This window comes from Peromyscus maniculatus, chromosome 7 (genome assembly GCF_049852395.1).
Source record: "Peromyscus maniculatus bairdii isolate BWxNUB_F1_BW_parent chromosome 7, HU_Pman_BW_mat_3.1, whole genome shotgun sequence".
Classification (NCBI taxonomy): domain Eukaryota; kingdom Metazoa; phylum Chordata; class Mammalia; order Rodentia; family Cricetidae; genus Peromyscus; species Peromyscus maniculatus.
Window position 1 is genome coordinate 69,290,071 of NC_134858.1, and position 24,688 is coordinate 69,314,758.

Sequence of the window (24,688 nt, forward strand, 5' to 3'; positions counted from 1 at the left end):
AAGGCGGGTCAAGACCGAGGATATTGCAGCCTATTCTACACTGACAGGGTGTTATCTCCGGCTGGGGCTGTCGCTTAAGTGGACCACGCCGCACGAATCCAATCAGATTACACCTTGCCATATCACACAGTAGTTTCCAGAAGGGAGACCAACGGGCACATACGGTTTCCAAAAACTTCACTTCAATATGAAGGCTTAATTATATCAAATGAAGAGAGAGGAAAGTAGGAAAACTTCAAAACATAAGCAAATCTACAGTAGAGAGAAATGGACCTCTCTAGAAGCTACAACCAAAGGAAACGAGGGGAAGTCTGGCTACTTAGAGTCACTGATTCCCAAACCTTCATGCAGTCCAGATAGGCCCCATGTGATAAGGAAGCAGCCAATGGACGCCTAGTGTGGGGCCCGTGAGCCGGCTCAACTGGTAAAGGCCCCAGCTCCCAAGCCTAAGCACTGAGTCTGGTCCTCAGGACCCATGCGGTAGAAGCAGAGAACGGACTCCCGCAAGTTGTCCGCTGACCTCATCACAGTACGCAGTGGCAAGGCACCCCATACCCACACCCACAAAAGAAACAAACAAATGCAATAAAATCTTTTAAATAAAACAAAACAAAAAAGCACTGGTGCAGATGAGGAGCAGGATAGGGAAGAGCTGGAAAAGTTCATTATGTCCGGCACTTATTGCATGAGAATAGTGCTGTTGCTAAAGATCCAAACAAGTGAGGATTCAAAGAGACCAAGATCCGCTCATAAATGAGAAAGGCAGGCGTTCTGAGAGGCTGACACACCTCCAAGATCACACATCTGGGTATGGGGAGCCGGCTCAATCAGTAAAACATCTGCCTTGCTACCACCAAGACCCTAGCTCAATTCCCAGAACACAAATACTTAAAAAGTGAAAGTCAGGCCTGGCGGCAGGTGCGCTCCCTCCCAGCTCTGGGGAGACAGAGACAAGCGTTCCTGGGGATCCCTGGCCAGACACCTTGCTAATCTGCTTGGCAAGCTCTAGGTTCATCTCAGATATCAAGGTAGGGCTGGCATTTGAGAAACAACAACTGAAGTTTCCCTCTAGAACCCACATGTTACAACACACACACACACACACACACACACACACACACACATAAATATTTTTTTAATTAAAAAAATATATAGTTCTTGGGTCCTGGGGATATAGTCATTTGGTAGAGTTCTTACTTGAATGCATGAGACCCTGGGTTCTATCCTCAGCCTCACATTAAAAAAAAAAAAAAAAAAGACAGGCAGAGTACACGTCTACGATGCCAGCATGTAGGAGGTGGAGGCAGGAGGATCAGGTGTTCAAGGCTACCCTTGGCCATATAGTGAGTTAGAGTGTTTGAATCCAGCCTGAATTACAAAAGAGAGACCATGACTTTAAAAAAAAAAAAGGTTCACAGACCCAGGAGTTTAACAACTAACAGCTCTTTCCTATTGTTCGTGCTTAGACTAAGAAAAACAAAATTCTCTACTATGCTTTCCTTCAAACTATTTTTTTAACAGAGTCTCAGTATGTAACTCTGGCTGCTCTGGAACTCACTATGTAGACCAGGCTACCCTCTAACTCACAAAGATCCACCTCCTAAGTGCTGGCATTTGAAGCATGCGCCAGTATACCCAGCTCCCCACCCCACCCCACCCCCAATATTATCTTAGAGATTCCATGTAGAGGTCGGATGCTCTTTAACAAAAAGTGATGGATTTCTGGGCTGGGATGAAGCCATGCCACAGCGTGTGCCTAGCGTACACGAGGCCTTGGCTTCAGTCTCCAACACCTTGGTAAGGAGAGAGAGGTTTCATGATAACTCTGAACTGATCCACAGGCTCACCGAGATCCAGGCGTCAACCGTTTTCCAACATTCAAAAGCTCATAGATTCAATGTCCATTGTGTTTTAAGAGACTGTTCTCAGGCAAAAGTCATGAAAACTTGGCCCCAATTCTAATCTGCTATCAGATTTCTCCAGGCTACTTCTTATTAAGATACAAAGAATGAATTGAAAGTGACTAGGAGACGGGATCTTCTTTATTAGTGCTGTGGAAACTGTAGATGGAATTGTAAAAAGTTGCTGGAAAGTCTAAGGAAAGCGAGAAGGGATTTCCCCGGGCAGGCAAAACGTAATTGGCGTAATTGCTGACAGTGCCTCTCCACCCCCCTCCTTCTGCGATGACACGGGTCACGTCAGGAAAGTGACAAGCAGCTAGGACCCCAACCGCAGGCTGATTAAGAGGAGCCGTGCTCTGTTCCCATTCCAGCTGCAGCCTGAGTCCACGTCCTCATCCCCCACCAGTACTACAAACCTACAAATCTATCACTGAATCAAGTTCAGAATAAACAGTCAATAGGCTGTGCTTCAGGAGTTAAAGCTGGGGGCTGGGGGCGTGGCTCGGTTGATAGCGTGCTTGCCTAGCATGCAGGAAGCCCCGGACTTAATCCTCTGCACAGTTTAAATTGGCAGTGGCGGGACCCACCTGCAATCCCCCCACATGGGAGGTGGAGACAGGAGGGTCAGAAGCACAAAGTCATCCTCAGCTCCATAGCAAGTTCGAGTCCAGTCTGAGCTACATGAGACCCTATCTCAAATAAAGTAAAAAAAAATAAAATAGCAGGCAGGTCATCTTAGAATTGCTTCATTTTACAAAAATGTGGCTACTTTTCCAAATAATTTAAATCGTGGAAATTATTCTTTCGCTCTGTCACTCAGAACTGCGCTGCACATGAAATGGGGGAGACAAAGATGCCGGGTGACACTTGACTGTGTCGAAGGAAAATATGCAAAACTAGAGCAAGGTGGAATGGATGGAGAGAAGAGAGGATGGATACGGTCCAGGGCATGGCAGCAGAGACCACACGACCCAGGGCATGGCAGCAGAGACCACACGACCCAGGGCATGGCAGCAGGGACCACATGACCCAGGGCATCTCAGCAGGGACCACACGACCCAGGGCATCACAGCAGAGACCACATGACCCAGGGCATCACAGCAAGGACTTCAGGAACATCTTCTGTCCTCTGGGCTTCAGGGTGTAGTCCCTCTGAAAGCCTAAATTCTCCACTGAGATCATTTTTTGCTGGGAATTTATCCTTAGGAAAAACTCTGTTTTAGGGAGGGGCTCATCCATCCCAGACTGGCCTTGAACTCACTAAATCAATTGTAAATACTCAGAGATAATAAGGTTTAAGTATTCAGACTCATTGTATTTATATTATAGAAACCATAAACGTGTTAGTTACTACAAGGATACAGTAACTTGGTCAGAAAGTTCACTAAATTAAAAAAAAAAAAGTTTAATCTTATCTGTAATTTAATTCAAAATAGTTCAGCCACACGAAAAGATGAGTAGATGAACAGAAAAACTAACGCAGAAATATGACAAAACATTGACAACTCCTTGATCTGTGTTGAGAATTGATGAGTGCTAATATACTATTCTCGACCCATGAGTGTGTGAGTATGAGTGTGAACATGTGTGTGTGTGTCTATGAAAGCATGTGTGTGTGTAAGAGTGTGTATTTATATGTGAGTGAGTGTGAACATGTGTGTGTGAGAGCATCTGTGAGCATGTAAGAGAGTGTGTTTCTATGTGTGAGAGAGAATACATGTGAGCGTATGTTAGTGTTGGGGGTGAGGCAGCGTGTGTTAGTGTTGGGGGTGAGGCAGCGTGTGTTAGTGTTGGGGGTGAGGCAGCGTGTGTTAGTGTTGGGGGTGAGGCAGCGTGTGTAAGTGATGGGGGTGAGGCAGGAGTACAGGCCAGACATCATCTCTGGTGTCGCTCCTCGGATGCCATCTACCTTGTTTTGTGACACAGGGTCTCTGGGCTAGGGGATCACTGAACAGGCCAGGCTGGCTGGCCAGCGCACCCCGAGACCTGTCCATCTCGACTTCTCCCACACAGGATTACGTAGGCTAGGCTGGCTGACCAGCACACCCCGAGATCTGTCCATCTCGACTTCTCCCACATAGGATTATGAGTCCAGCTTTTTTTTTTTTTTTAACATGGGTTCTGGAGATTAACCTCAGTTGCTCATGTTTGCCCAGCCAACACTTTATCGACTGAGCCATCTCCCCAGTCCCTAACATACTTACTTCCTATACTTATTGTTCATAACAGTTGAAAGCTTTCTAAGACAATGATGGACTCCGAGAGTCTAAATGCAGAAACCAGTGGAATGAACGCACACAACAGGAAGCGGCTTGTCGCGTCCAGCTCCCGAAGCTCCATCCTCCCAAGCAGGTGGGGTGACACCTGGCCCCCAGCCCCTTACCTCGATCAAGGCTCCCTTCTCCCTGTCCTCGGACCGCTTGGTACTGTCCAGTTCATCGTGCATTTCTGACAGTTGGTCCTGCAGGTCTCGGATCTCTGTCTGGTGCTGTTCGCGCTCCATCTTCACCTGGAACAGCCTAACGGGATAGGGGAGGTCCATCAGAGAGGCGCCTGGGTTCCCCGGTCCCCACTTTCGGGCTGTCACATGGTCATCTGCAGCCCCAAGAAGCCTCCTCAGGACTATGGTCTAATTTGGCCAAGATGTTAGATGAGAACTCAAACCAACAAAAGGGGACAGATTTGCAGGGACATTTTTATCAGAAAGAGGCCATGAAGTACTAGAATTTGGACATAAAATATGCCTAAAACCAAGGAGAACCCATCAGTCAGGACCCTAAGACAGGAGCACCATTAAGTTAATGTCTGTGGTCAATCTTGATTGTCAGTTTGATTAAACTGAGAAGCACCTAGGGGATTAGAAAAATACATCTCTGGGTGTGTTTGCAAAGCTGTTTCCAGAAAGGAAACCAGACCTTGATTTTAGATTCCTTTGCCTCCAAGTTTCACAGGATAATAAGGCAGGTGGGGTCTTAGAGTTACATTTCCTCTCTAAGGGATGAGCAGAAGTTTGAGTATACATCACAGAGACCAACCCATTGTGGAGAAAGTGTTCAGGCTGGGAGACTGTGAACCCCACAGGCTAATGCACTTTGGAGGCTGGACCCAGGCTTCTGGAAACCTTAGTCATTAGATATCAGGCTCCAGAATCCCAGTAGAAACCTTAGTCATTAGATATCTTCCCTCAGGGCCCCCTGCTTCTCACTTACCTGCCAGAATATCCCCTGCTGGGGCTAAAGCTACATAAGGCCCACTTAAGGGATGTAAAGGGCTTTTAACAATTATTAACCTCCCTGCTTATAACTCTAACTGCATGATTTTGTAAGCGGGACAGAAAGGTGAGTGGCCTTGATAAACACTTGGAGGGCTAGGAGGCGTGAAAAGGACAGGAGGTTCTAGCAACATAGGACTCCAGAAGTCAGGGAGGGCAGGGGCTCCAGGCGGGCGGGTGGGCGCTCACTCTTCCAGGTTCTTCCGCAGCTCATCTTCAGTTTCGCCCAGCCGTCGCTGCAGGGCGGCCGTCTCCTCCACCTGGCTCTGGTGCCGGCCTCGTAGCTCTTCTAAGTCCTTTCTCATCCTCTCTCTCTCCTCCTTAATGTTCTGATGGTTCTAACAGGAAGAAATGTGGTTTTAAAATACTTCTGCTGTCTATCAATACTGAAACACCACCTGCACCCTCTATGTATCCGTGTGTCTGTCTGTCCGTCTATAAGAGGGTCTCACATAGCCCAGGCTAACAGCAAGCTGGCTGTGGTAGCCAAGGATGACAATGAACTCCTGATCTTTTGCCTTCACCTCCCAAGTGCTGGCAAAGCAGGGGTGCACTGCCATGCCTGGGTTATGAGGTCGGGGCTGGAACCCAGGGTTTTATGTATACTGAGCAAGCCCTTAACCAAATGAGCGACATCCCCAGCTCAGAAGCCCACTTGTGAACACTAATGCACTGTTCCTTCATTATTAAACAACTTAGTCAAATTGTGTAATCAAGGTTCAGAAGTTCCAGAAGGAATATGAACTGTTCAGATTTAGTGAACTGAACGCTTCTAAAAGAAAAACACAAACCCAGCTCGACCTGATTTTGCTGTTTCTATTACTTCAGTTTAAATGCTTTATGCGGTACCAATACACTTCGTTTCCCACTGGTCTGCCTGTCTCTACCAGGATTTCTTTTGCTCAAAGCAAACAGTTTCTGTGTGCACTGGTTGCTTTAAGAAATTCTTTGGCTAGCAGCCACCAAATTGGAAGGAATGCGCTCAGGGCTGGGAGGAATGTTTCTTTTAGGAGGGAAATTTTTTTTGACTTTCACCTCACCTGGACATCCCAATGTGTTCTAAACCTCCTTAATCCGCCGAGACGGAAATGGGAAAACGTAAGAAAGCCAGATACCTTCGTCTCCAGCTGCAGCTGCCTCTGGAGGTCCGACACTTCTAAGATCAGTTTGTTCTTCTGCTCCAATAGGTCTTTGACTTCGGCGGAAAAATTTGAAGCCTGCGATTAATTACAAAGGTATCCTCAGTTAAATGCTTGAGATGCTTGGATTCTCCTCCCCCACGGTAAGATGGGGATGTCACGGATATGACACAGCACCGACCATCGTAAGACTCGACCAAGCAGAACCCTCCCCCAGAGATAACGGGGATGCTCCTCACAATGTATTTTACATCTCCCACCACAGTCCAGGGACTGTTTCACCAGACTTCCAACATGACTGACACTTGAGGGAGGTGGTTGACTTCTGGGACAGCTTTCAAACATGTCATGAAATATGAAAGTACTAAATTTAGAACACCTGCCTGTGTGTGCACGTGGGAGCCCAAGGACAACCTCAGGTGTTGTTCCTGAGGAACCTTAAACATAAACAGAAAAACTACCACCTCTCACTGGCCTGGGGCTGACTCAATAGGGTAAGCGCTGGCCAGCGAGCCTTGGGATCTCCCTTTCTCTACCTTCCCAGGGATGGAATTTGAGAAAATAATAATAATAATAATAATAATAATAATAATAATAATAATAGGGTGGGGAGCAACTGAAGAAAACATCCAACGTCGACCTCTGCCCTCTACATGCATGTGTACACACATGAACAAGCACACAAACGTGCACGCGTGCACACACACATGTATATACATCACCCCACACACACACCAATACAATGTACACTACCAAGAGCAATCCCAGAGTGAACCATGGGATGTAGACAGTAATTGTGTGTCAATATCTGCCCACGCTAACAAGTGTACCGGAAGATCACAGTAGGTAAGGGAACTTCCTGTCCTTTCTACTCAAGTCTGCTCTGAGATTAGACTAGCTCTAAAAACACCTAGTTTATCAGGCTGGAGATGTAACTCAGGACTACATATAACTGCCCAGCATACACGAGGCCCAGTGCTCAGTCCCCATCACCACAAACAAAATCAACCAACAAGAATAATTTATTACTGTAATTCAAGAGGAGAAAAGAGCCCAAACAAAGGGGATGAGCAATTCATGTTGAATTAAAAAGCATCTAGGAGTGGTTGGAGAGATGGCTTAGAGGTTAAGAGCACTGACTGTTCTTCCAGAGGTCCTGAGTTCAATTCCCAGCAACCACATGGTGGCTCACAACCATCTGTAATGAGATCTGGTGCCCTCTTCTGGCCTGCAGTCATACATGCTGTATACATAATAAATAAATAAAATCCTTAAAAAAAATTCTAAGTTATTAAAACATTAAAAAAAAAAAAAGCATCTAGGAAATTAGATATCATAAGGAAAAGACCAATCTTGGGATAAGGGTATTAGAAGGTAAGAACACCACAGGAAAAGCTATTTTTAAAAAATGATTTTAAAAAAAATTTTTTAAAGAATACCTTTTTTGTTTCTGAGACAATTCCTACATTGTATTATACACAAGGCAAGATTCCAAAAGTTCATCAGAAAAAGAGTGTCTAAGACGCAAAGAAGCCGACCAAATGTCACAGGTTGTGCTGAGCCAGGGAGACACTGGAGTCCTAACTCAGTCACTATAGACTAAGCGTGGTTGACATCTTCCCATTCACTTGAGATCTGAGAAGGGGGTGCAGGCCACGCCACGGGAGGGAAGGTAAAACCTACTGAGACCCCCTCGGCCAAGCCTGAAACAACAGTGCCTAGAGAGGGAAGGTGAGCTGCACAGGATTCAGCTCTCAGGAGAAAACTCCACGCCCTTTGGTGGAAGACAATCCTGTGCATGGCATGTGTAAGCTCTCATCCACCACCCAGCATGCAGGTAGAAAATCCTGGATGTTTAAAGCAACAGGACAAAACCTGACTAACACAGAAGCGAAGACGACCCAGACAGAGAAGTTAGATGAGAAGGGGTCAAAAGAGCTATGAATGATATTCTGTTTGTTTGTTTATGTTTTTGTTTTTCAAGACAGGGTTTCTCTGTGTAGCCTTGGCTGTTCTGGAACTCGCTCTGTAGACCAGGCTGGCCTCGAACTCACAGAGATCCCCCGTCCACCTGCCTCTGCCTCCCGAGTACTGGGATTAAAGGCGTGTGCACCATCACTGCCCAGCTTGAATAATATTCTTTAAAACACAGGAAACGATGAACAAAATGGATAAAAAAAAAATGATGGTTTCCCAAAGGTAGTTAGAATCTAGAAACACGGTCAAATGGACACTTTAGAACGGCAGCATGATACTTGAAATTGAAGACCTCATTAGGTGGCTCTTAAAACACTGGTCCCTGGGGGCTGGGGAGATGGCTCAGCAGTTAACACTTGCCTGGGCAAGCAAGAGGACCAAGTGTAGGTCCCCAGAACCCACACAGGTACCCGGGCAGTGTGGTGGCTCGCCTGTAATCCCAGCCTGGGAAAGTGACTAGGTGCCTGGAGCAAGCTAACTAGTAAAATGAGCCGCATCAGTGAGTTCTGGGTTTGAGGAGAGACCCTGCTCCTGAGACTATGGTTGAAGAGGCCTCCAGGAAGATTCTCTACATCAATTTCAGGCCTCCACACACATGCACTCGTGTGCACAGGCACACCACAAACACACATATGAGAAGAAAAAGAATCATTCTCAAATAATGATGGGGGGGGGGTTGTCTTCAGGACATTTAAAAAAAAAATTAACCTTTAACCTTGAAAAAAAAAAAAAAAGACAGAGCCAGCAAACAAAATTAATGAATTTGAAACATTAAGAGAAAAGCTCACACCTTTAATCCCAGTGCTCAGGAGGCAGAGCCAGGTGGAGCTCTGTGAGTTCCAGGCCAGCCTGGGCTACAAAGTAAGTTCCAGGACAGCCAGAGATGTTACGGGGGGGTGAGGGGGAGAGAATATCCAGAGTATATGATACTCCAAATGAAACCACACAAACAGACACACAGAGAGGCACACAAACACTCACATAGACACACAGAACAAGGGAGACCATAAACAAAGTAAAATACATGTAACTGGAATGTAAGTAGAACAGAATGTGAAAGAAATATCCAAAACAAATGACCAGGGTGTTCCAGATCTGCTGAGTGCCAGAAAATGACAAAGTCAAGAGTTCAGGTTAACACAAGAAAACCACATTCAGGCACATTACACTCAAACTTCCAAAAACCGGAAGATCAAATATTCAGAGCAGCTACAGAGAACAGATGTGCGGCTTTCAGCAGAACAAATCTAAGAATGCTGCCTGCCTTCCAGGGGAGCCACTGGGGTCAGAAGACGAATGTATCTCTAAAGTGATCAGATCAAACAATGCTCCCTGAACTAAAGAGCCTTGGACACGGGAGCGGACCAAGGGCGATCTGAGCAAACTCAGATTGAGCTCACTGCCAGCAGAAAAGACGAGAGAACAGAATAGAATGGTGCCCTGGGACGGAAGAACACAGCCCAAGACAGGAAACACAGAAGAACAGGAGGAAAGGCTGCCACTGGAAGAAACCAAAATGAAAGCTCTGTGGCATACAGGAGAAATAGAGGGCGCGAATGAACGGGGAGAAGGTTCATGCTTCTGAAGGGGACCAGACCCATGAAGACGGCAACCTGCACAAAGTGATATGCACAGCCCCAGTCAGCCCCAGACAAATGTCCTTGTTGTTCTCTCCCCTCCTTGCTTTGTCTTAAAGAATTATTATTACTTTTTTAATTATGTGTATGTGTGTGTATGATACACATGTGTGCAAGTGCGTGCAGGTGCTTACAGAGGCCATAGGTGTCTGATCCCCTGGAGCTGGAGTCGGTGTGAACCACATGACATGGGTGCTAAGAACAAAGCTCGGGTCCTCTCCACGAGCCCTCTCTCCAGCTCTGCCCACCTCACCCCCACCTCTGGGAGTTTAGCATCTGTATGGGAAGGTGAGAGACTCAGAGTGGCCAACTTGAAGAAAAGAAGAAAGGGATGAAGTGGAAGGCAGACATTACCAGATGTCAGAGCCTACTGTGAAGATCCAGGACACATCTGCATGGAGCTGATGCAGAGGAAGAGACGCAGAATCCATGCAACAGAACAAAGGGTCCTAGTGTGGGTCCTAACACTGGGGCCTCGTGTGCACGACTGGTAGGAGTGTTGATTGTCCCACCACTTCCTGGAACCATTCACAGAATGCTGGAACCATTCACAGAATGCACAGCAAAACTTCTGCCTAATGTACGACCTGGAGTTCGCTCCTGCTTCTCTATGCCAGAGAAATGAGTGTGCATCCACTGAAAAAGGGCATGAAAAATAAAATCCAATGTCCACTGTAGCTTTATTGTTAAGAGTCCCAAGCTGGAAATAGTCACCAGAAATACACTAGTGTGTACACACACACACACACTCTCATACACACACAAATCAATATGTAATAAAAAATAGTTACCGATAAGTGTAATATTAATAAACTTCGCTGACACAATATTGAAGAAATAAAGCTGGACAGACAGTTAATCAGGTGACTATATGAAATTTAAGTAAAACTAACTTAGGTGATGGGTGTCACAAAAGGATTACCTCAAGAAAGAAGAGATATGGCTGACAGGGAAAGAACATTCAGGAAAGTTCTGGGTGAAGGGCACACCCTGTCCGAGTAGGATTTGCACAGATGCAAATCTGTGTTAAAAACACAGCGAACTACACAGTTAGGATTCACGCTATTTACTTTAAGTTCGACTCCAATAAACCAGCATAAAAGTCTTTGTTGAAGAAACACCTGCTGTGTGACATTCTCCAGAAACCTGTGTGTCTGAGCAGTCAGCCCTTCCATTTCCAAACCTCCCTTGCCCTGGGGGAGAATGTTCCTGATGGCCAGGCCTGTCAGCAAGGGCAAATAAACACATTAGGGCCAAACTGGCTCTCTCCTTCCAGTCATTGCGTTCCCACCAAGGAGAGAGGCCAGATAAAACAGTCCGTTCGGAGGTCTGGGGTCTGATCTGAGTGTGAATATCAAGGGCTCCTGTTTCCTCTCTACCATGGAAATGATAACAGGATGAAGCTCTCAAGAGGAATTGGCTAAAATCCTGCAGTTAAGTGGCAGGCGAAGCGATAAAAGCAGAAATCTAAGCTAGAAGAGGCAGAGTCAAGGCTCACAAGTCACTGATCCGGGTGAGGGTTGTATATCATAAACCTGCAAGAGGCGCTTCTCATGGACTGCGGGGACCGGCAGGAGAGCCCCGCGGCAAAAGCGCAGGAGTGCCAAGTTTTCGCCGTGGAATGAAGGCAGTCCATCTTAGAACCTAAATCCAACCCAGTGGGAGAGATCACATACAAAAGAGGAAAGGGGGAAGGAAGGGAGAGGGAGCTGGGGAAGAAGGCAGGGAGGAGTCGAGAGGAAAACAAAATTCTATCACTTTGCACTTTCTAAGATGGTCTCAGTCCATAACGAAAACGCTCTAATGTTCTCCCCTAGGGAATCACGTAACACACACACACACATACATACACACACACACACACACACACACACACACACACACACACCAAAAGATAAAAGTCCAAAATTTTGCCAGCAAAGGATCAGATTCAGAACACAAGAAGGAGAAGGGGGACACTGCATGGTGCCAGAGATCTCATCCTGCCTTTCTCAAGCCAGCAGGGCTTCTTAACTGGCCTCTCTCTAATCTTGCCTCTCTCTAAAGGTAGCAAAAGGAACGAACCTTTGCAATACAATAACAGCATTTGTGTCTATCTGAGAGCACTTGCCAGGCACACAGGAAGCCCGGGTTCCGTCCCCGAGAACTATATAAACGGGTGTGGCAGTACACACCTGTAAACCCAGCACTCGTGAGCTGGAGGCAAGAGAATCACAAGTTCAAGGCCAGCTTTGGCTACATGAGATCCTGTCTCAATAGAAAATAAAAATGCCTAGAATGGAAACGTCCCATCTAGCTCTCTCCACATCCTGGTTTCGTGTAGCAACTACATAAAATTACTTCAAGAAACATAAACAGGGCAGACTCACAGTTCTTCATATTGTCTGTGCCGTTCTTCCAACCTAGAATATCCTGCCTCCCTGCCTTCTCACAAAGACCGCTTTGACCTTAGACATCCTATTTGCAGAAGGGACACACGGACTTCCTCAGTTCCGGCTGATTGCTCCAAGTCCATAATCCATAATGACAATATTAATATCAAGTCCAAAGGCTGTGCCTTCCCCACAGCATGCAAGTAAATAAAAAGCAAGAATAGTAGTTATGATTTAAATTTAAAACCTTTATCAAAAAATACTAAGTTAATGTTAAGAAATATGAGAGATTTGATCCCAGCACACTCTGGAGGCACGGACAAATGGATCTGTGAGTTTGAGGCCAGCCTGGTCTACATAGTGAGTCCCTGTCTCAAAACAAGAACTATCAGAGAGGAGGATTGGTTGGGAAAACAACTAAAATTCATTATATATGCATATGAAGTTGCCAACAAATTTTTTTAATGGAAAGGAGAATTAGGTACAGCTCCTGAAAGCTGTATACAAGCAAATTGTAGTTTTAAGTTCCCAAATCAGAATTGCAGTCCTGTATACATACCACACATACAACACACACACACACACACTCCACCACCCTCACACTTACAGCATAGTCACAGGCATGCTGAGTATTTGCATACATGTGCAAACTTGTGCACACACACACACTCACATACACACACTCACCACCACCCTCACTCACACTCACAGCATAGTTTCGGGCATGCTGAGCGCTTGCACACTTGTGCAAACCTGCACACACACATACACACATGCGCGCGCGCACCCTCCACCACCACCTTCACACTCACAGCACAGTCACAGTCATAGCCACAAGGGCTAGAGCTCGTCTAGCCGTCATTCGGCTGATGAGTGAAAACATTCTCTGTTTCAGCTGGTCATGACTCCTTCTCCAAGATGGCTGGCTCTAGAAGTATTTCAGATTTGGGGTTATTACTTTGGGGTTAGAATATCTGCATGGATATAATGAGATATTCTATAAACACGAGTAGAAATGCAAAATTCATTTAAATCACATAAATTTCTAATACACAGAACCCAGAGGTGATTTGATCTGATGGTTTTTTTTTTTTTTTTTTTTTTTTTTTTTTTTTTTTTTTGGTTTTTTTCGAGACAGGGTTTTTCTGTGTAGCTTTGTGCCTTTCCTGGAGCTCACTTGGTAGCCCAGGCTGGCCTCGAACTCACAGAGATCCGCCTGCCTCTGCCTCCCAAGTGCTGGGATTAAAGGCGTGCGCCACCACGCCCAGCCTGATCTGATGGTTTTAACAACTTTCTGCATTAAAAGAAGTTTGTGATCATGTTTCATGTATGTGGTCGGGTGTGGAATTTTCCACACGAGCCACGTCAATACTCAAGAAGTTTGGGGTTTTAGGGTGTTTTGGATTAGGCTGTTTAACCTGGGTTTGAAGCAAGGCTGGTCATCTGAGGCACCGCTTTCTCCTTGAGGGGGACATCCCACTTGCTGCTGCCAGCAGCAGCTGAAGAAACCGGTCCCTCTCCACATTTCACGTTACACACGCCCTACAGAACACAAACGCTACAGCTCACCTGATGATTTCCTTGCGCGCTCCCTGCTGCTCGAGACTTTAAGGTCTGGATTTTCTCGAAGACCAGGTTGACTTTCCTTTTGGTGGCATCGTCGTTGTCTGTGCTTCTACAAAACAGCAGCAGAGAAGGCATTATGGGACGAGGACATCGGCCTCAAGGTCTTCTGCATGCCCGTATGCTCACAGCGAGAGCCCTTGAAGATATCCTGAAAGCACTCTGAGTGAGTCCAGGCTCCAGACAAAACCAGCATTTGATGGGCAGGATGGAAGGACACTGCCACTCCATCTCGGACAGAGACGTTCATTCCTGAGTATCTGAGCGTGACAGACGCAATCTGAATCACGCACAGTGAAAGCGCGGTAAGCTGTCGCTCAACTCAGTGCTCACATTTGTCTCAGAGGGAATTAAACACACGCACTCATGCTTTGCAATCTCAAGCTACTAAAATGTTCAAGGACTTGTAACTGATTTAGCCCCTGTTTAAGAAAAAGAAGTCCCAATACCAAGCTGATCCAACAGCAGCCCTTTGTCTGGACTGCCACGGTTAATCAGCTCCTTTTACCACACCCCTGGCAATTAAGGGATTTAAAATAAAATTCCTTAAACAGGCACCTACTATTAACTTTGGTCTCATCTGTCTCTCAACAAATCAAGTGAGAAAGACAGGAAAGAGGGGGTGGGAGAGGGAGGAGGAGGAGGGGAGAGGAAGGAAGATAAGAGAATTTAAAAACCACAGTCTTCTACCTTAATTTCACAGGGGGAAGCCTGTAAAAACCCTGTGGCCATTTTTAAGCCCCTGTGTTGTGTTCTGAACCCACGTTGCCAGCTCTGTCTGGCTGACAAGTCAATCACAAATCACAGAACACCAACACCCGATGACATTGACAGCCGCACGTCTCAGGCGGCTGACTTTCATTCACATCATACTTGGAAGCCTTTCTCCTAACCATTCCGTAAGAAGACTGCGGTAGAAGCTTCAGATTCCTGCTCCAGAATCCCAGCATGGTGGCATGGAGGGGAAGAACCCAAGTGGCTGGAACTGAATTTCCAAGATAAGCAGGGCAAACATTGCTCTCGGATGCCTCCCGAGTGCTTGACAATCATGGAAGCCTGGGTTCAGGCCAGGCCTCCCTCTGAGAGAAAGGAAGAGCTTTCATTTGTGATTTCCAGTAAGGACTGATGGAGACCTCAAGGTGGGGCTGACCGGTAGACCTCCCATCCCTGAACTTGTTTTGATGCAGTAAAGGTCCTTTTTTAAAACATTAATTTAAGGCAGGGGAGAGTAAAATGCTGAGGGAGAACCCTAAATACACAAAAGTTGGGCATGGTGGCACACATCTGTAGCCCAGGGGTTGGAGGCAGAGACAGGCAGATCTCAAGGGCTTGCTGGCTAGCCAGGCTAGCTGAAACTGGGAGTTCCAGGTTCGGTGAGAGATCTTGTCTCAAAAAAAAAAAAATCAAGATGGAGGGTGATAGAGAAGGATACCTGACTTTGACCTCTGACCCCCACATGAGCATGAATGTCAAGTGCACCTGTACACACATATGCACACATATGCATTTCTCACGGACACACACATACACAAATATAAACTCTATGTTTTTAATTGACTTACAAAGAACATCCTTCCCTACCCGCTATACCTAGTAGGAAACTGCCTCCATAGAGACGAGCCTGGTTCAGGTAGAACAGGAAAGAAAAGTTAAATACAAAGCCTCAAATACAAGTCTAGAGCCCCACCAAACACAGCAACGACTGTTCTCCAAGGAAAACCACGCACCCTTCTTTGAGGTAATTGTAAAGGATCTGCTTGGCCGTCTCTTCGTTGGTTTGTTGCGTGAGCTCCTGCTGGCCCTTTAATAGATCTGGTGTGGCCTGGAAGATAACGAAGTTTGTTATTAGACCAAGAGGGTGACACTCCAGGGAGACAGCAGTGACCGTGAAGCAGAGGTGGCCAGCACACTCCTTTCCAAAATCAATCCATCTGGCCAGCCTCCTCATCCCAACGTCCGTGAGCTGTGGACCCTTGGGCGAGCGACTTCTCATTCCCTGGGTTTCCTCAATGGTCAACGAAGGTTAATAGCAAAGCTGCACACAGCTGTTGCAATGCTATAATATCATAACCCCTGGAAGGTACCAGCCTTATCATTGTTTTTATTACTGTTATTATTTTTTAACTGTTACTATCAAAACACTCAATGTGCCACTTAGACTCTATCACTTTGCAATTAACCTAAATTAAGATTAACCTGATTTCTCAGACCAGAAACCAACCTAGCCACCTAATTTCAAGAATAAAGTAGCCGGGTGGTGGTGGCTCATGCATTTAATCCCAGCACTCGGGAGGCAGAGCCAGGCGGATCTCTGTGAGTTCGGAGTCTACAGAGTGAGTTACAGGACAGGCACCAAAACTACACAGAGAAACCCTGTCTCAAAACAACAACAACAACAACAATAATAATAATAATAATAATAATAATAATAATAATAATAATAAAAGTATACGGATGCAAACCTAACCTCAGAACCTGTGTGTTAAAACTCATTCTGTATACATCCAGACTTCACACACGAAAAGAGAAATGGAGTCTCTCTGTGTACTATTTGACAGAGAAGTTCATAGAAAGCGAACTTGGCAGCACTCAGAATAATCTAGAAAACTATACAGTTGACAGTAGGACATAATCTGATAAATAATAATAATAATAATAATAATAATAATAAGACAGCTGGGCCATGGTGGTATATGCCTTTAATCCCAGCACTCAGGAGGCAGAGGCAGGAGGTCTACACAGAGAAACCCTGTCTCAAAAAACCAAATAAATAAAAAAAATTAGATAAACAAAATAAAACAAAATGTGCAAGAGCTAGAGAGACGGCTCAGTTTGGGAAGTACTTGCTCTAAAGCGTGAGGATCCGAGTTCGATCCCAGCACCCGTGAAAAGGCCATGCATGCATTGTACCTGCCTGTCATCCCAGCCCTGGGGAGGTGTGGCTCCATCAGTGAGCTCCAGGTTCAGTGAGAGATCCCACCTCAAAAAGAAGGGTGGAGAGAGAGAGAGGAAGACACCAGGTGACAGCCTGTGGCCTCCACACACACATATGCACCTGCATACCTATTTATGTGCACATGTATGCACATGTGCGCTTACACACACACATACACACACACACATCAAATGTGCCATTACTGATTCAAGACTTAGGACACTCACTCCGAAGGCACATTGCCTCTACCGCTTTGAAAAGGAAAAACACAAGGCTTACCTGCGTATTAGAGTCGGAAGGAAATGTCTTCACGGAAATTTTCTTGGCCCCAGAATCAGGCGTGGCGGCCACAGCCCGGTTCTGTAACATCAGCGTGGCGGTGGCTATTTTGATTTCTTCCTCTTTTTTATTCGGTGCTGGAAGCGAGGAGGCACAAGCCACCACACTTTCCTGACTTCCTTTGTCCAGCGCTTTCCCGTCTTTGTTCTGCAGGGGAGGCTTGGGGTGGGCACCCTGAGTGGTACCCTGCAGCTTTGCAAGGGTGGAGCTGGGACTGTGTTTCCCACGGTGCTCCGGGGCCTGCGACCTCTGCGGGAAGACCTGGGACGGCCGGAGGAGGTGTTCGCTGGACTTGCCCAGGTTCCTGCTGAACTCGGTGAGGTATTCTGTATTTCCCTGGAGACCGAACGGAAAGGCACTATCGACGCTTCGAGATCTTTTCCTGTCATCCGGATTGATCCTGTTTCTCTTCCCAGACCTTCCTCTTCTCTGAAGCCCAGGCTTTTGGTCAAATTTTTCGATCAACTGGTCCACCCCGGGAATGGAGCAGGTGTCAATATCCCGCCCAGTTCCCGGCAAGAAGGGGATATACCTTCTGTTTTCATGGCGGTTGACATTGTCAGCATGGATGGCGCATTCCTGATCATCGAGTAAAAATCTGTACAGGGAAGTGGCTGAGGTGGGAGTCGTGGATGACGAAGATGACCTCCGGGACCGCGCTCCATCCAGAATGGGTCCTGCGGAATCTTGTCGCCGGAAGGGTAGCACATCCGGCCTACTTTTCTTGGTTTCAGAGTAGGCCTGTGGGCTGGGGGCGGTTGGAGATTTCCGTCGAGGGGAAAGGGCCTCCTCTCCCGCCCCCTCCTTGGCGCACCTCTGAACATTCACGCACACTGAGGTCTGCTTTTGGGGGTCTTCTATGACCACGGAGCTGCAGAGACGGATCGCCGTCGTGTTGGTCTTGGCTAGATCTTCCAAAGTAGGGCTGTTGGGCTGGGAACCGCAGGGTTTGGGAAAGCAATTCCGGGGCTTCTTGTAGTTGGTCCCTTCTTCCGGTGCATTTCTCAGCCAGGGACTCTCCGGAGGGTGATGCTTTTCCGAGTTCACCTCATTCTTTTCAGGGTCATAGGGTTGCAGAAGCTCCGGGTGCTTCTGAAAGTTGAGCACGTGGGGTAGTTTGGGGGGCCCATCTTTGCGTTCTACAACTCCATTCCTGCCCTCATGGAGCGAGGGCTGCTTCTGGTTTCTCATCGGGCTGGTCTGCAGGTATGGGTTTTCTGGAAGCTGCAGTTCCTCTGGACGGTCCTTCAACCCGGTCCCGTTGCTTGGATGTAAGGACAAATTATTTATCATTGAAGATGGAAACGCTGGCCCGTTTTCTGGAAAAGGCGTACCTGCTAGACACCGTTCAGTGTTGTTCAGGACTATATAGGGGTGGCCATCAATTCCCTGGACCCTAATACTGACACCATAGGAGCCTGCCTTTGAGGGCTGGGAATTCCTTGGCTTTGGGGTGTCGTCACTGGCAAGTCTCAGGTGGACTCCATATTCCTGCTGCACGTGTTGGTATTCACCAAAATACAGCTCCATGGTTCAGAGTCCCGGCTGGCAGGGAGGAAAGAGAACATTGTATTAGACCACATCTGTCTAGATAAAGACTAGGATGATTATGGGGGGAACTATCAGGGTTCAAAGCCAGCTGGACACTCTAACCAGCACAGAGACTTTAGAACCCATGGCTGAGTACTGTCCTGACCCACACTCCTTTCTGGATTGTCCTTGAGCCCCAGTGATGGCCGGCTGGCCAACCCTGGCTGCCGTCCTGGTCTGAGGGCAGACTCTGGTGTAATGACCTGGCCTCTGGCACAGCTCTGCTCTGGTTTCCAGCTAGTCTGCTCACTTTTTCCCCCTTAGTAGGTTTCCTCACACTTGGTGCTATTTATTTTTAACCAAGAGAGTGTTCTGGTTGCCAGCAATCAAGAACAAGGTACTTTTCCACGAAAATAGGTAAGAGCTAAGAAACTCTGAGGCTCATCTTTAGTCTTCTCTTCCTCTGACCATTTTCCTCCCCAAACACCATCAGCCTGTTTAATGCACATCTGACTTTAAAATCTTTTACATTTATTTATTTTGTGTATGGATATATGTGTATACAGGTGTATAGACGCATATTTGCCACAGTAAGCACGTGACCAGACGACAATACACAGGAGTCAGTTCTCGGCTTCTATTTATACCCTAAAATTCGAACTCAGGTCATCAGGCTTGACAGCAAGCACTTTTACCTCTTTTACCTACTGAGGCATCTAGCTGTCCACCTCTGTTTTTTTTTTTCCCCCTTGAGACAAGGTCTTATGTATCCCAGACAGGCTTCAGACTTGCTATGTATCCCAGAATGTCCTCCACCTCCTGAGCACTCAGATTATAAGGTGTATCATCATGCCTCGTTTACACAACACTGACAAACAAACCCAGGGCTTCATGCATGCTAAGCAAAGCTACTAACCGGGCTACATCACAGTTTACCTAGCTTTGAGATCTTTAATGCTACCTAAATGTAATGTTTAAGACATGTTTTACTCTAAAGAATTATTTGAGAAAATAACAATGAGAATAAATGATGGAATTTAAAAAAAAAAAATCTTTCTTCATACCAAAAAGTTCACCAGGTATATTCATCTGAAAAGTGTTCCTGAGGGTTAGGGGTGAGGGCTCAGGGGTTGGGGGGGGATAAGACTCAAAATCTTTATTTTGTGATGGGTCCTGATACCACACCAAGAATCACGGCCTCCTCCTAAGCAGGGTGTGTGCATGCCACCTGCATGCCAGATGCCTGCAGAGCTGGCCCAAAGCAGGACAAGTGCCATGCCTACTGCAGAGTGTCCCAAGCAGAAACCACCCCGAGAAACTGCAGCAGCCATGGAGACCCCCAGGAAACCTTCGACTGCTCCTCACAGATAACAACCATCTGGTTTCCGTCCCTCTCGGGGTCTTCCTGAGTCTTCCTTTCTATTCTGGAATCATCTCTGGTATTGAGTTTCCCAACAAAGTTGTGTGTTACAACTGGTTTCAAGCACGTGTGCACAGAGTTTTGCAAAGGGACATCATTCCCTCTATCCAACCGTATCTGTGTTTCCTTCTATATCCGATTTGTGCTATGAAAATATACACGAATATTTTAGTTGTTTCTTAAAAAAAAAAAAATAGTTCTTGGGACTGGAGAGATGTCTGAGTGATGAAGAACATGCACTGCTCTTTCAGAGGACCTGACTTCCTCTCCCAGCAACCATGTCAGGGGGCTCCCAACCACCTGCAACTCTAGCTCAAGCAGGCCCCACGCCCTCTTCTGGACTCTGAGGGCACTGCACTCACATGTGTACAAATATCCGCACATACCTCTTCTTGAGAAAAGCCTACTCACTGGCCACCCCAACTACAAGGGCAGGCTGGAAAAAGAAGTCCTCCAAACTGGTCATCATCACTCCACTGCCCGGCTGCACGCATGTCTACTGGTGCCATAAGACGTGGCAGAAGACAATTGGAGGGCCCAGCTGCCATCAGTGCTCCTCAGTCCACACACTACTTGTTCCAAGTCCATTGGTTTTCCCTGATGCTGCTGGAGTCTGGGAGAGGTTCAGGGAGAAGCCAGTCCATCTTCAGGGCATTGAGAACACTCTGAGGGCTGACCACTCCAGTTCCCCAAGTCCTTAAGTGATTCCCTGGATCGTGACCCTTCTCCCCTGCCTCCTTCGGTAATCTAGGGCTGCATCTCACAGTCAGTCACCAGGCACGATGCTGCAGGCACATGGCGCTTCATTCTGCTGGTGCAGTGGCTACCCCCACCCCTCCACTAACCTGGCACCCACACTCTTCACCTGTTGTGGGTCTCGACCTGTTGATTCCTTTACTATCATTTGAGGAGGGCTGGGGAGACAAACCTTTGAACTTAACTAACTTGCATTGTGTGTGTGTGTGTGTGTGTGTGTGTGTGTGTGTGTGTGTGTGTCCCAATGGTTTGAATTAGGCTTGTTACAGGAAGACCTACTGATGTCAAGTGGGCTGGCAATGGGGAGGGCAGGAAGACTGTTCTAAAAACAGATAACCTTGCCTTGGATCCATGAAGCAATGCATGATGGACAGTACCAGACTCATCAGTCACATCTTCACCCCTTTCTCAGCAGCAGCATGGGATTCTTTCTGTTTTTCAAAGTCCATTACAAATCTTTCATGGTCAGTGCTGGGGACCAAACCCAGGGCCTTCCAGGTGCTAAGTGAGCACTGGACCACTGAGTATACCTCAGCCCTGTGGCTTTTTTTTAAGAGCCTCTGTACAAACAAATTCATCCACTGGGGCTCTTTTTTGTGTTTTATCTACCCAAGGGAGTTGCTTTTCATTCACCAACAATCTCTCCTTATGGGACTCTTCAATGGAAACATTTCTTCCGATTGTATTAATGAGAAGCTCAACTAGGGTTTTAATAGTCCTTTGTCACACTTACTACAGTCAACACTAATTGCATCTCAGTCTTTGAATATGGCCACCACGGTTTATTCCAATCCCAGCTCCAAGTTGGTAAAGCAGTCCACATATCCGAATTTCATGAAGCAGCCACAATTCGCATTTCCTCGACCACCAACCTCAACCAGATTTTTTCTCAGCTGAGTGCCTTAAGCAAATGTTGATTTCCTACCCAATCAAAGCATAACCACTGAATTAATGAGTGAATTAACCTAAGGACAGCTGTTCTCCACTTCCGGGCGCCAGGCCTGGTGTAAGATCCTAACACACATCACAGACACATTTGCCGGGTCAGGCAGCCCCACCAAGGGCTTACATAACCTGGCAGTCAACGCTGATCAATTGCCAGGATGCAACATTGTAGCACTTTGGCAATAAAAGCAGTGTTTTGGAGTGGAAATAAGGCTTTCTGAAAAGGCTGCTAAGTGATGATAATCGCTTTAGTTAGTGAGATCAATGGGCATGTGTGTGGGAACAAAGACGCAGCTCTTGGCAGAGCTCAAAACCCATGCCAGATGGAGATGTGTCCTCTCTCTGGGCCATCACACATGACCAGGGAGCATGATTAGTCACGTAAGCCTGGTGCATGCGTCCCTGCTTCTCCTCGCTAACTCCCAGCGGCCTTGCCAGGCACACAGAGGGCAGGCATCCTGGCTCTGAGGAAAGGCAGCCACACCATCATTAATCTTCTGCAGCTTCCTTTCCTAGGACAGTGATGCCCAAGCCTGCAGCGTGGTGCCTGGCATCGGGGTTCGGGGGACTCGTTTGATGTGTGTGGATAATTCCACTTTATCATACGACTTAGTTAACACAGCCACGGAGAGGGAGGTGGGAAGCTGGAGAGCCTCAGTGTGCCTTTGAGCAAGTCCAGGAAGTAAGAGGTGAGCTGGGAACCAAAAAGTAATCCCCGAGTGTGATGCTGTGGCTGTCCAGTCAGAGGGAGGCCACTGCCAGGCTAATACGGAATAAGTTAAAACTTCAAATGACAACATGTTTACTCCTAGAGGGCATGCCTGAAGGGCCAGAGGGAAGGCCAGAATTTTGTTGTCTTCATCAGTAAAGTGCCTGTCACACAAGCGTGAGGACCTGAGTTCAACACTCAGGATTCCTTAAAAGATTAATTCAGAATATTAAAAACAACCCTGAGTATCATGATGGTGATGATGGCCTGCGTTTGTAATCCCAGTGCCGGAGAGGCAGAGGCAAGCAGAGCCCTGGAGTTTGCTGGCCAGGCTTGGTGAATCCCAAGCCAGTGAGAGACCCCAGAGTCAAAAGAAAGGTGAGTGTCACCTGAGAAATCACACCCAAGGCCTCCCTGGCCTCCATGTGTATGCACACACTCACACATACACATACATGCACACACACAGAACCACCATTAAAATTGAAGGGTAAGAGTGAGCCACTAGAAGCCTAAAATGAACAAACAATACACAGAGCTCCTCTCCATGTCCCCAAAGTGGACAGAATGCCACAGCCTTCCCTAAACTAAGCATTGTGTCCCATGCAAAGACAGAAAGCTGACAAGAGTTCCATGCCCCAAGGCAGCCTCCTGGCGCCCAGGAGAGCCTTTACAGCTCCCTGGGGACACCATCTGGAAAAGGAAGGTGAGGTCTGAAAAGGAGCGCAGAGCTCAAGGGAGCTTGAGTTTTGAATAACCTGGACAACAAAATTGCCTGGTTTTTAAAAATATTTTTCAATTTTGAGTATACATGTGTCTCTTGTGGGTTTGTACACTTGAGGGCAGGTGCTCTTGAAACTGAAGGGCATCGGATCTCTTGGAGTTGGAGTTACAGGAAGTTCGTTATGAGCGGCCTGATGTGGGTGCCAGGGACCGAACTTGAGTCCTCTGCAGGAGCCGCCCTCAAGAGCTGAGCCATCTCTCGAGCCCAAGTTATTCTGCTGTGGGGGGTGAGGGTAGGAATTAGTTCATCTTTAGGTGCTGTCTGTCAAACCCACCTCGTTCAAGAGAAATGGCGCAAAAGAAGAAGAGAGGTCATGAGAAGGGAGGGTTTTCCCAGGGCTGGAGACCACAGCAACTCAGCCAGGGCTCTCACGATCAGGTCACTTGGACTAACCCATACAACATATGCGTGGGCTCTGGTGACTTGAGGACCGCCCTCTGCCCTCAGGACATCCACTTTCACCTTTCTGCCTGGATGGACCTCTGGCTTCTCTATCTTGGTAACAGACAGATCACCTCTCTGTTTCCGGCATGTTTATGTTCCCAAACAGAATTTTAAAATCCTGTGACTGTGCTGGAGAGATGGCTCAGTGGTTAAGAGCACCTGTTGTTCTTGTAAAAGAACTGAGTTAAGTTCCCAGCACCCACGTGGCTGCTCACAACCACCTGTACCTCCAGTTCCAGAGGACCCAGTGCCCTCTCCGGGCCTCCAGGGCACTGTATGCATGTGGTACATAGACATACATGCAGGCAAACAGCCACATACATAAAGTTAATCTTCCCAAAAAAAAGGTCTGAGCTGAGAAGAGAATATCAAAGGTCATGTGAGGTCCCTGCACTTTCAATACACACCCACATTTAGTAATAAACACAGTGAGGCCTCACTGGAAAAATACAGAATTCATGCTCAAAATAATACTTAAGGTATGTTCACATCTTGATCCTTGTGATGATTTCTAAAAGCTTCAGAAATAGAGCCAAGATGCAGAAAGGCACAGCAGTGGACCAGGGATGTGATTCAGTCGGTAGAGTGCTCACTTAACATAAACAGAGCCGTGGGTTTGATCCCCAGCAGCACATAAACCCAGAGATGGTAAACCGTACCTGTCACCCTAACATTGGTAGGTGGAGGCAAGAGGATCAAAAGCTGAAGCCCTTGGCTCCATAGCAAGTTTGGGGCCAGCCTGGACTATGTAAGACCCTGTTTCACAAACAGCAATGAATAAACCAAAAAGCAGAAGGGAGCTGGAAAAAACGGCTCAGCAGTTAAGAGCACTGGTTGCTCTTCCAGAGGACCTGGGTTCGAGTCTCAGGACCCACATGGTGGCTCACAACCATTTGTAATGCTGGT

The 24,688-nt window shown here is 47.0% G+C and overlaps 1 protein-coding gene across 3 annotated transcripts in view; it reads right to left on the bottom strand.

Annotated features, from left to right (window-relative positions):
* Cgnl1 (cingulin like 1) overlaps positions 1-24,688 on the bottom strand; it is a 151,529-nt gene that overhangs the window by 90,854 nt on the left and 35,987 nt on the right. For all 3 annotated transcript variants that reach the window (XM_042281226.2, XM_006973784.4, XM_076576656.1), the window contains 6 exons: positions 17,135-18,739; positions 15,648-15,742; positions 13,867-13,972; positions 6,288-6,389; positions 5,362-5,510; positions 4,285-4,420 (listed from right to left, as the gene is read on the bottom strand). In XM_042281226.2, coding sequence (XP_042137160.1) covers positions 4,285-4,420; positions 5,362-5,510; positions 6,288-6,389; positions 13,867-13,972; positions 15,648-15,742; positions 17,135-18,724 — 2,178 coding nt within the window. In that variant the 5' untranslated portion in view covers positions 18,725-18,739. The remainder of the gene's footprint in view (positions 1-4,284; positions 4,421-5,361; positions 5,511-6,287; positions 6,390-13,866; positions 13,973-15,647; positions 15,743-17,134; positions 18,740-24,688) is intronic.